The sequence below is a fragment of the Danio rerio genome, chromosome 16 (genome assembly GCF_049306965.1).
Source record: "Danio rerio strain Tuebingen ecotype United States chromosome 16, GRCz12tu, whole genome shotgun sequence".
NCBI classification, from domain to species: Eukaryota; Metazoa; Chordata; class Actinopteri; order Cypriniformes; family Danionidae; genus Danio; species Danio rerio.
Window position 1 is genome coordinate 22748871 of NC_133191.1, and position 13119 is coordinate 22761989.

The 13119-nt window shown below is 36.2% G+C and overlaps 1 protein-coding gene and 1 long non-coding RNA gene across 4 annotated transcripts in view; both read left to right on the plus strand.

Moving 5' to 3' along the window:
• The window catches only part of LOC137487900 (uncharacterized), a 1155393-nt gene that overhangs the window by 361512 nt on the left and 780762 nt on the right, over nucleotides 1-13119 (plus strand). The window lies entirely within an intron of this gene.
• Nucleotides 1-13119, plus strand: part of osbpl3b (oxysterol binding protein-like 3b) — a 175920-nt gene that overhangs the window by 153728 nt on the left and 9073 nt on the right. For all 3 annotated transcript variants that reach the window (XM_691235.8, XM_009292271.3, XM_073925485.1), the window contains 3 exons: nucleotides 2683-2827; nucleotides 8352-8496; nucleotides 10935-11061. In XM_691235.8, the coding sequence (XP_696327.5) occupies nucleotides 2683-2827; nucleotides 8352-8496; nucleotides 10935-11061 (417 nt within the window). The remainder of the gene's footprint in view (nucleotides 1-2682; nucleotides 2828-8351; nucleotides 8497-10934; nucleotides 11062-13119) is intronic.

The window sequence follows — 13119 nt, forward strand, 5'->3', positions numbered from 1 at the left end:
GACAAGGTTATTTCCCTTACTCCATTGGCAGATTATTTGGCCTGTTTTACGAAAAAAAAAATCTAATAATTTTGAATTATTATTTCTGAAAATAAGACAATCTTTCACTAACACAGTGGCCATACTCATCTAAACACTCGAAAACAACATTAACAATACTAGACTTTTCTGCCTGGGTATTCTAGTGTCATCAACTGACAAATGTAAAAGTATGTTGTGGGACTGCTATACAAGAGTTATGGATTATAGATAGCAAAATTTATTTATCGTTTTTATTGTTTTGTTTTTTTTTAAAGCAAAACGGTAAAATTATGAATGTATTAAAACATATGCTTGTTTATTGTTAAAAAAAATCTATTTTGAGCATTTCCTGACTTCCATGTGCAGCCATGCTGCCGTTGTAGATGGTGTATTCTGGTAAATTGCAGCCTGCAGCCCAAGACTGGTTTCTCACTGAAGCTAAGCAGGGCTGAGCCTGGTCAGTACCTGGATGGGAGACCACTAGGGAACACTAGGTTGCTGTTGGAAGTGGTGTTAGTGAGGCCAGCAGGGGGCGCTCAACCTGTGGTCTGTGTGAGTCCTAATGCCCCAGTAAAAGTGAAGGGGACACTACACTGTCAGTGGGCGCTGTCTTTCGGATGAGACGTTAAACCGAGGTCCTGACTCTCTGTGGTCATTAAAAATCCCATCCCGTGAAAGAGCAGGGGTGTAACCCTGGTGTGCTGGCCAAAGTCCCTCTATCGGCCCTTACGATCATGGCCTTCCAATCATCCCCTTCCACCGAATTGGCTCTATCACTGTCTCTTCTCTCCACCAATAGCTGGTGTGTGGTGAGCGCACTGGCGCCGTTGTCCTGTGGCAGCCGTCGCATCATCCAAGTGGATGCTGCACACTGGTGGTGGTGTGGAGAGACCCCCTTCATGATTGTGAAGCGCTTTGGGTGTATGGCCATACACAATAAATGCGCTATATAAATACACATTACATTACATTTGGTTTCGACTGTCGTCCTGAAGAATCTCTGTTTCAAGGGGTATCTACCCCTTCCTTACACCTTCAAGCTTAAGAGAATTGGAACACCCCTACCCCTTCTCGTGAGATGAGGGGTAGGGGAAAGGGCTAAAGGGTAGAATTGGGATTGGGCCTAAATGACAGGAAGTGAAGTGGGAAAGAGAGGGGTATAGGATCGGGAAAGGTCCACGAGCCAGGATTCGAACTCCGGACATCTAGAGTGCTGTTGTGTTATATGTTTGCACACTATATATACAGTTGAAGTCAGAATTATTAGCCCCCTTCAATTTATTTTTTTCTTTTTTTTAATATTTTCCAAATGATGATTAACAGAGCAAGGAAATTTTTACACGTATCTGATAATATTTTTTCTTCTGGAGAAAGTCCAGAAGTTGTTTTATTTCGACTAGAATAAAAGCAGTTTTTACAGTTTTTCTCAGTCGCTTTGGTGCATTTCTCACAACACTATTTACGTTTGCACAACAGGTCATGCATTTCTCAAAACAATTAGTCATTTGTGCACATCATAGTAGCAGTTTCTCATTCCTTTCAACAAATTACAAATGCTTTTGGACATGCATCAATTGCTTTCATTCAACTCTCTGCTGTTTAGAGCATTATCATTTGCTTATGTCATGTCAGTCAAAATTAACTAAACTTGTAAAAGCTGAAAAGTCATTCCATATAAAACTAACAGTCCTTATTTCATTACTTGAGTCATTACATACAAAAATGTTTAACTTGATGTCAAAATCGGTCAAGCAAACTTTATAAAAAAAAAAATGTGAACTTTATTTTATTTATTTTATTTTATACTTTATTACTCACTGGTGTTGTGAGAAATGCACCAAAGCGACTGAGAAAAACTGCAATTTTTTTAAAGACCATTTTATAGACAGAATTATTAGCCCCTTCAAGCTATATTTTTTCTCGATGACCTACAGAACAAACCACTCTTATACAATAACTTGCCTAATTATCCTAGCCTGTCTAGTTAACCTAATTAACCTAGTTAAGTCTTTAAATTTCACTTTAGGCTGTATAGAAATGTCTTGAAAAATATCTAGTAAAATATTATTTACTGTGATCATGGCAAAGATAAAATAAATCAGTTATTAGAGATGAGTTATTAAAACTATTAAGTTTAGAAATGTGCTGAAAAAAATCTTCTCTCCATTAAACAGAAAATGGGAAAAAATAAACAAGCGGTCTAATAATTCAGGGGGGCTAATAATTCTGACTTCAACTGTATCTAAAAAATGCTTCTTGATTTTTGTATATTTAGACTGGAAACAAGACAAAAAGTTTAAGTAAGAAACAAAACCAGTGCATGATATGTATGTGGGAATATACGAGGAACATTAAGATATTTTGAACTGTGTTGTGTGCACAAGCTAGTCGACCTGTATCAACATATTTTTTCTTTCGGTCGAAAACAATGATCGTTTTGCTGGATTAAAATTTTACAGCATCACTAAAACAATCGAATAGTGTTATATATTATATCGTTGATGTTGAAAGCAGATGCTGATTTTTATTTGTGGTGGAAATGTCATATTTTTTGATGAATCAAACTTTTCAAATGAAAAATAAAAATTTAGTTTTTCAACTAAATAAATGTCTTTTCTATTACTGATTAATAGCTAAAAATACTATTACTGTCTCCTGCAGCTTTGGAGATCACTATGAGTGGAATAAGGTGACTTCGTGTATCCACAACATTCTGAGTGGGCAACGCTGGATTGAGCACTATGGTGAAATTTCCATCAAAAACTCCAACAGCGAGAAATGCCAGTGCAAAGTTACCTTCATCAAGGTCAGCTGCCTCTGCTTTTTTCCATACTATAAAAAAAATCTGGAATCCTTTATTTGCTGGTACAAATTCAGTTTCTTTTCACAGTATTGAACCAGTCAATATTGTTATTCAAACCTGGCACATTTCACTGTGTGAAATCCATCACGTGACATTTTTAGCATCAAATGAGGGACCTGTGTGGCACCGACTCTGAACTCAGACAATGAGGTTTTCAAAGATTTCCAGCAGACTTCAAGGACAACAGGTCAGGCTGTGCTGAGAGGTGAATGAAAGAAAGAGATCAGACACAGAAGATCAATTAGTGCAAAAGAGATCAAGATCAAAACAAAAAAAACAGGACAGAGTGAGATTCCTCTGAAAAGTCAGATAATTATTCACGGTTCAGGCCTCATGAGATTCATTAAGTTTGCTGTTTGACTCAAGTATGACATCTGCTGGAGATCTTTATTCTGACTTGACCTGGAAAATGTCACAGTTCTTTAAAATGTCATATTAGTAACACCTTAATGGTGAATTAATTCTGTATTCAGTTTTACTCATCTGACAGTATCAGATGTATTAACCCATGCTATCTCTCTTACATTTTTTTGTCACTTTTACACATTCACTGCAGCCTGTGTAGGCTAAATCTTGGGTCATTTATCGTTGCTTTGGCACAAAATGCAATTAAAGACTGCATATTTTAAATCATGTTATAAAGAACTGTGTTAGAAACTAAACTAAAATGAACGTTAAATGAAAAAGGAAGTAATCAAAAACTGCAGCTAAATAAATTACGGCACAATTGAGGATGTTGAAGGACAATAAGAAATCCCTAAAAAAATTAATGTTGGACGAGTTGCTAAAGTCACTCATCGATTAGGTCTTTACGTTTAATATTGTTTCCTGGTTTGACTCTCTATCTCTCTCTCTCTCTCTCTCTCTCTGTCATCATATGCCAGTGAAAAAGCCGGCAAAAAAACATTGGTGAAGAAACAAGGTTTTTTAACATTTGTAAGAAACTACAAATGCTGAAAAAGCAAGTAATCAAGTTCTTTGAAAGCAGCAAATAATCATTCCGAGACAGTTGTTGGAAGATAAAGTGTTCCAAAGAAGCGCACCACTTAGACTGTTGCATGCCCATAGTGAAGTGATGATTTGGGCTGAAATAACATGGCATTCTATTGGGCCAATACTTGTGCTAGAAAAGAGTTTCACTGCCAAGGACTTCTGAACCATTCTGGAGGACCATGTGCACTTAGTTAAAACATTGTATTCTGAAAGTGGTGACATGTATCAGGATTATAAAACACCAAAACACACAGTAAGACTAGTGAGAGTGGTTTGATGAACCTGAAAGTGAAGTTGAACATTTTTTTTGACCTGCACAGTAAACAGATCTTGATGTTATTGAGACACTTCAGTGTTTTGATGGAGCGAGTCAAAAAAGTTTTTTCTCCACCAGCATAACATAGTGACCTGGCCACTATTCTCCAAGAGGAATGGCTTAAAATCCCTCTGGCCACTGTGCAGGACGTGTATCTGTCATTGTCAAGATAAACTGATGCTGTATTGGCCGCAAAGGAAGGCCATAAACCAAACTAATCAATTATTGAGGTCTTAAACAAGGGGCCCTATCATACACCCGGCGAAATGTGGCGCAAGGCGCGGCACAATACTTGTCGCTAGTTTCAGCTTGGTGCAAGAGTCGTTTTGAGGCGTTGCGCCACGCTCTTTAAATAGCAAATGCATTTGCGCTCATATGTGCGCCCATAGGCGTTCTGGTCTAAAAAGGAAGGCGTTCGGAGGCTTTCGGAGGCTCACTGCTGGCGCGTTGCTATTTTGAGAAACCATTATAGATTTTTCCTTAGACCAAAACAAACCCGGTCTAAACTCAATCGCAGAGTTGCGCCTCGCTTACACAATGCTTAATAGCCTACACACAAGATGTAGAACCATACGCAAATATCTTTACATATAAAAAAAATCAAATATTAAGGATAGGCCTATATGTAGCATAAACTAAGAATATAAATATAATATAAATATGAAGGATTAAAATACTACAAAACATATTATTTTCTAGCCTACATAAATAAGAAAAAACACTGTTTTTTTGCCCTCTTCATCTCGGGAGGCTTTTTCAGTTCATTCATAACAATTTGCTTTTGTATAATATTATTATTAGCAGTATTATTTATTATATCCATATTTATATCTGTTTTATTAAAAATAAGCTTAGATTTGCCCACCTGTCAGGTTTTAGACCATATGGGGCACAGCATGTGTTTTAGGATAAGTTTTTGAACTCACTTTGTTATTATTGTTCATTTATTTGTTTGCTGGAAATTAGAACTGAATTTAGAAATAGTTTTAAAACAAATCTTTGCGCTTAACAAACGCAATTAATTATGTGTAATTGATGTCTGTGCATAAAGGTTTCCCTATCCAAGAGCGAAATTGAAAGTAGATCATTTATCTCTCATTCAAGCGCGGTAGATGCTCTGTTGAACTGTTTTCTTTTTAAAAAAAACTGTTAACTGTTTGCTTGTGAAATGCTCAGTTTTTCCACTTTCACTTACTTTACGTCCTGTAAATAGCAAATGCGCTTATGGCGTGACGCAGCTGGCTCTTAAAGGGAATGGGAGATGAGACTCTAATTGGTTTATTCTCAAAACACACCAATAACTCATTAAGAAAATAAACTCAACCCATGTGCCACGGCACAAAGCGGATTTTCCCGTCCTTAAATTAGCAAATATGGATTCTGACACGCCCTGAAAGCTTTTACGCCCTGCACTTTCCGTTTAATGCATGGACCGTCAAAATAGAGCCCAAGGTGTTTCAATTTCATTGTCCAACTCCTGTTATTATCAGCTGTGTCCATAATTCACCAGGAATATGTATGGTTACCTTTATGAACAATATATGTGATATGCTTGACAAATGGACTGAGAATATGAAGATAAAACCCTGTAAATCTAGAAGTATTTCCATTGCCAGAAGGAAACCAGACATTCCACATTGACGAAACATCCATTCCAAGCGTCTCATAGATGCCAATTTAGATCAAAATGACCAACTGAGGAAAGAAAACATTAAAGGCCTTGATTCTTGATTCTTAACAACCATTCTTAAAAGCCATCTTTCATAAGAGCAGAACAGCTTCCAGTAAAGCCAACTACAAAAATGGAATCAGAACTTCTAAACAATGCCAAGACTGGAAAATGATCTTGGCTGATGTGGACCAAAAACTCAGCTTTCCACCTGAGATAATTACATCAAAGCTCAGGCCAGACCTAATAATGTGGTCAAGCTCATAAAGCCCTTGTTTGTCATGGAACTAACTGTGCCTTGGGAGGTTGCAATTAGTGAAGCAAATAAACATAAAAGGCTGAAGTATTAAGACCTATTAACTGAAGCAGTAGCATGGCTGGTGATGGCAGTTGCTCCCAGTAAAGGTTGGGTGCAGTGGTTTTGTAGCCATGGCAACAACCTGGCTACTGAAGAGGATGGGAGTTAGAGGACATGCTTTACAACATGCTGTTCAGTCGCTGTCAAAGGCTGCTGAGCAAAGCAGCAATTGGCTGTGGCTAAAAAGGAAGGAACCCAAATGGGCGGCAGAATAAGCTGTAAGGGTTAAAGCAGAGGGGTGTGAACCTGGGATGCCAGGTGTTGCTGTTGAGCCTTTTGGAGGTGTTGTTAGACTGTCAATGAAACACCTAGTATGGAGCATGCCCATTTACTCTCCACTTACGATGTGAACAAAGTGCAGATTATAAGGGATTGTATTATAAAGTGCTACATGCTCAACAGTGCAGTCTAAAATACTAATTAATTGTCATTTATATTTTATACTTTGTAGAAATTTGTTTAATAATATTCATTTCATAGTACTATTTTGGTTAAATACAGAGAATGCTAAAAAAAAAACAGACTGCGATTTCAAAATGATAAGCTTGAACAGTAAAGTTAATTACAATTATTCAAATCATCTACTTATCTGTTTTTTATATGATTTCAGTAAGACATTTTGATTTTCGTACACTGAATTACTTTCAACAAATGACATAGTTTGCACTAAAGTCAACTATTTTGTCATTTTATATTAAAAAGTTTATCTGAAACATTGTTTTTCTTGTTAACTAAATTATTGTAAATTTACCTTGATGCAGACAAAAATGGGATGTCCAGTCTTTGACCCACATTAAAAAAAGACCAATGTTCCAACAACAAATCTTTTATGTTAATTTAACTTATTAAAATCTTTTAAATTAAAAAATCCTAAAACAATGCAGAATCAAAACACAGTAAATGCTATGGATGGCTGGCTTAAAACTGACGTTTCGATAGTGTCGAGATCCCGAATTACTAGTGATTCAAAACACTGTACTGAAGCGTGATCCGAAACAGCCAGGTCATGTGACTAAAGTGTTTCGAAACACCATGTCACATGACTAAAACGATTCACAGCATCGGTCATTTCAGACCTGACGAATCTGCGTTTGATTGACAGGGTTGGAAAAAACCCTGTCTCAAATAGCCTAGTGGACTGTGCATATGCACAGAGTAGCGGAGCCGCAAACGGCCGGAGTTCAAATCTCAATTTCTACAAATATGCTGAAATTATGACTTGATGCATTTTATTATTGTTATCTTTTTATGACTAAAACAAGACATATTTATTCTTAAAGTGTTCATTCGGATGTCACACCAGTGTTAAAACAAAACATGGTATAAAAACATAGCATTTAAAAATATAGCAAGCATCTATAGCTGCATCTCCCAGGATTCAAACGCATCATATCTTCATGCTAGTCAGAAATTCTTGTTGCTTTACTAAATCACTTGAAACCTCAACTGTGCAATGTTGGATTTAATATCTCAATTTGCATAACTGTTTTCTTGCTAAAGCTGTTCCAGAGCAATACACTGAAAAAATTGCCTCTAGATGTCGCTGTAGAGACGGGTTTCAAAACATTTCAAAACATGTCAGTTTGCTTCAACTTTTTCAGTGTTTCATGAAGCCTTGTTTTGCCCTCCCCCCACTAATAAATACCAAAAACAAGAACTGGGAAACCACTGGGCAATGCACACCAACAGTGATACAACACTGAACAAAGATATGTTGAAGGTGAGGTGTATATACAGTATAGTCCTAGTAATCAGTCCTCATGAGATTCACTGTGAGATTGCAATTAGTCGTGAACTGAAACTGGTGAAGTCAAGTGCATAATGGAAATGTAGTTCACTTCGATGGCAGATGTAATGTGTAGAGTGCCCTCTAGTGTGTCTGGTGGGCACTCAACTTGGTGACTGTGACAGTGATCAACTCAAATGTACGGAAAACACTAGCAAAGGTTTGCTACGCAACAAAAAATATGTAGCATTATGCATTGTTCTTCTGAGAAGCGTTTTGAAACTTTTAGTGCCTTTCAAATGAGAAATAAACTGATGTGCCAAGCTAAAATACTTGGGAAGTACAACCACTGAGTAAAGAAATTCCCAGCAAGTAAAAAACTGTAAATATATTTGCATTTTCCAGGCAAAATACTGGAACTCCAGTATGAATGAGGTGGAGGGATCGGTCACAGACCACAAAGGCAAAGTCGTGCACAAGCTGTTCGGGAAATGGCATGAGGGCATGTACTGCGGCAGTCCACCCTCTGCTACCTGCATCTGGAGGACAAGTATGAGCACACACACATACACACAGTCTGCCCTAATTTTTAGATACTTCACAATTTTCTACTGCCTGCTGGATGATGTATTTTACAGACAACCCATATAGACATATATGCAATATATCTTTCTAAATATTAAAAAAAAAAGTCTGTTTACATATATATTTTTCAACCATTGTAATTACAAATATGGTCAGATATATTAGTCTTAATTTTATGTATGTGTACATATTTGGCCAAATATTTTTAAACAGATTTGTATGTGTTTGTATTTCAAATGGTTGGAAAATGGATATGTAAATGGCCGTTTTTGCAATATTTTGAAATATATAGTGCATTGATGAGAAATATTTTATATATGTGAAATCCAAATATGAACTTTTTCACGTTTCAGATTGATTTTTAATATGGAAATATTGCTATATACTGTTAAAAGAAACGGTGAATTTATTTAAATGATTACGTTATTTTAACTTAGATATTTAATTTAATTGAATTTAATAGAAGAAAGTTGGTGAGTTTCTTTATATTGTTGTGAATTTAAACAAAGTATTACTGGATTTCTATATCAAATAGCCCAATGTCCAAACACATCTACTTGCTATTCTTATGCCCCTTTATGGTGATGTATACGTCAGGTGGACAAATCTAAACCCAAAAGAGAAACACAAATATAAATATGTGTATAACAAATAGTAATATTTTTAATGACTACAACAGCAATAAACAAATGTAATTAACATGTACAGTATAAACTGGCTACATCAGAGCTGGATTCTAAAGCTCTTCGAGGTGAAGAAAGTGTGTGAGGAGGCAGTGTTTTTTCATATATAAGTTAACAATAGTTATTTTTTATATCCTATATATTCTGCCTATATATTTTAAATCCTTTAATTTTTCACATTTAAATATATTTTTGAGCTGCTGCACATCTCTTTGTGTGTTATAAGCAATGTGTATCTGTTTTTGGGCTCGCCTATCACTATCATGCTCTTTAAATAAAAAATAACTTTTTGACTTTTAGTTGGTCAATGGTGGGGTCTATTTCAGTTGCCTCATAATAGCAACACACCTTCTTTTTTTAAAAATGATACTTGCGCTGGCCTAAAGTTATTAAAAGACACTTGGCTGTTTCTCTATTCCAAGAACGCTGAGAATGGACTTGCGTTCTAATGAAGACTATTCTTGCCAGGTTACCTCGGAAGAATGAACTTAGAAATGTGAGAAATGAGATTCTGAATTCTTCCTGATGGTCACATGACCTTCATGCATTTTTAACAGAAAATTATTTAAACATTACAGCATTCATACAATGATATGTATATAACATGCACAAAAATCGTACAAATATAGTTTGCACAATATAAATAAAACAGACTTTAATATGAATTTCTGCAAATAAACACCCTTAACGAGTCTTAATAATACCTTTATTAAGATTGTCATATTAATGTTAATTTCACCGTCTCATTTAGGAAAACTGTTGAAATATATTAAGTTATATCTTTGAACTTTACTAATAAACAGGTACTTCCCACCTCCTTTATTTAGCTGCAATGATTTTTTGGAACTTGTTGAGCGAGTTTTGCGCTCAAGTCCGCATTGAAGCATCTTCGATATCAAGAACTTTCACGTTTCTCCATTCTTACGGTCTTAAGTTTTGGAACTGAACTGGGGGTTGATGATGACAGTACATGAGAACACAAGGAGGCAAGATCGCTAAAGAATGCATATTTAAACAGCCACTGGTGTCACACCTGGTGCCACATTGCACCAGGTATATAATAAGGCCCTTAATCACACAAATTGGAGTATGCCTTAATGAGAGTTAATGAGAGACACCTGTGTGTCACCTTACTTGTCATAACTTATTGCCATAGTACAAATAAACTTTAATATACATTTTATACATTTTAGGAAACAGCTTGGGAAACTGAAACCTCAGGTTATTTTAAACGGGTCCCATAGTGGACAAATCTGAAAACAACACCCTTGCATTTTTATTTTTACAGTCAGTTTATTTATTTTGTAAAATATATATGTCACTATTCCACATAACAACAATGGTAGATTAGCTTACAGCACATTAGTTACAGCACCACATATTGGTTCAGCATGTATACTGAATCATTTTCACTTGGTTTTATGTGATATTTCTTTAGAGAATGCTGTCTTTATGCGATTTTTGAATGAGTTGGGGAAAAAAGATAGGCTACAAACACATGAAGACAGAATTTTCCCTAAGTTCTATTAAATTACTGTAAGGTTAAAAAAAGACTATGTTTACTCAAATGTTTTAAGGCAATACTGCTGGTTTCCACAAATGTTTTGAGTTATCTGAACTTATCAGGTTTCACAGTAGCAGTTCTTCATTCATTTGATTAATAATGCTTAATCTACATGAATTATCATCATCTTTTGTCTGTGTATGTTTATCTGTACAGATCCCATGCCTCCTGAATTTGAGCAGTACTACGGTTTTACAAAGTTTGCTATGGAGCTCAATGAGCTCGACCCTCTTACCAAACCACTTCTTCCACCCACAGACACCAGACTACGACCTGATCAGAGGTAAATACTCACATACGGTAAAGGCTTGTGTAAATTATTGTCAATACTCTACCCTTCCTACACTTCAAGAACTGTACTCCTCCATAGTGAGTAAAAGGGCTCGCAAAATCACTCTGGATGCCCTGCACCCAGCACACTACCTGTTCGAACTGTTACCCTCTGGTCGGCGCTTCAGAGCACCAAGCACAAAAACCGGCAGACACAGAAAAAGTTTCTTTCCTCAGGCCATCTACCTCATGAACAGTTAAATATTCCTCTACTGCACAATAAACGTGCAATACTTCCTCATACGCACTTGTACACAGCACCGCATATCAATATACAATGCAATACTTTCTCTATTCACATTTGTACCCAGCACCGTATAATCTGTATATTTATACAAATCTGTACATACAACTCATCATGCAGAATTTTTTTTTTTGACTAACTGCATCTCTGTTTAATGGTTATCGTATTAATAATAAATACAAAAATGCTATTATAAGTTAGCAGTTGTTTTAGACCATGCTAAGAAATTTAACAGTTAAAAAAATATTAAAAGAAACCAGCTAGCACAACTTTTGGTGAGCCTAAAATATGAAAAAAAAATATTGGTTGAGGGAATAAAAATCTTAATTAGACTTTAACTTATAATTTAATAGTTTTAAGCATAATCCAATAGTTTTATAAGTAGTTTAAAGCCTTTTATTTCATTTTTGTATGTATTTACTGTCTGTTTTATTTAAATAAATATAAAAAATGTTCAATAGTTTATATTTCAGTTATTATTGAAAGTCACAACCCTGCAGTAGATGATATCACCTTTGCAAGAGAAGTTTGACACACACTAGTTAAATACATCATTAGGAACTAAACCCAAAATCCCTTTAAGACAAGTCATTTCACACAATCTCTTGTGCATTTTGTAGTCCTTGCTAAAACATAATTATTGAAGTATATACTAGAATAATATTTGTAAGAAACTCATGGGGCTCTATTTTAACAATTTTGGTGCAAAGTCTAAAGCGCATGGTGTAAAAGCAATAAGGACGTGTCCGAATCCACTTTTGCTATTTTATGGATAGAAAAATACGCTCTGCACCCTGGCGCATGATCTAACAGGGTTGTGCTTATTCTCTTAATGAGGTATGGGTGTGTTTTGAGCATGACTAACATTAAACCGATCAGAGTCTCTTAACTCAGTACCTTTAAAGGCTGATTTATACTTCTGCGTCAAGCGCACGTGTATGCTTTAGCACGGCCTACGCTTGGATGCATAGCCCTCGCTGGGGCCGTCGGCATCGGTATCGCTGATGCGCACCTCTCAAAAAATAAAACTACACGACGCAAAAACGTGTAGCGCAAGCTCTGTTATTGGTCAGCTTGGTTGCACTGACGAGTGTTGTTTACAAGTGTGGAGACCTGTAAAGAAGCCCCAAATGGAAAGTTATGTTTTGTGTTTACCAAATGGCTAAAGTTGTTGCACTTCCACCGGTCCAGAGTTTGAACCACTTGTACATTAAAGAAGCATTCAGAAAAAAACAAAACACCAGCGAAGAAACTCAACTCAGTGAAACATAAACACCTCACTGCCAACTTGCGTTTCGGAAGTGTATTGCAGAGCAACAGAAACAGTATGCAGAAGTATAAATGCACAGCTACGCGTGTTGCATGCGCTGTGGGTTACATCGGTCTCATGACGCAGAAGTATAAACCAGGCTAAAGAGTCACTTGTGTGGCGGATTTTATAAGTGGAAAAACTGAAGGCTTCACTAGCGAGTAAACAGTTAAACAGACCATCTGCAGCACAAGGATAAAGAATGAGCCTGCTTCATTTAGCCTCTTTACTTTCTCTTTAGTTTACTTTTACTCTGTATACTTTACTCCTTTACTTTTGTGGGTAAGAAAATGGTAGAAACTCACTCCAGGGAAGACATCTATTTGCATACAAATATTAAATTTGTATGTAAAAGGGCCATGAAACTCCCCTCTTTTGGTTCAAGTCTACCTTAGAATTTTTTTAAAAAATGCTCTATGATGAGCATGGAGCGCTGCGAGCAAAGGAAGGAGTGGGCG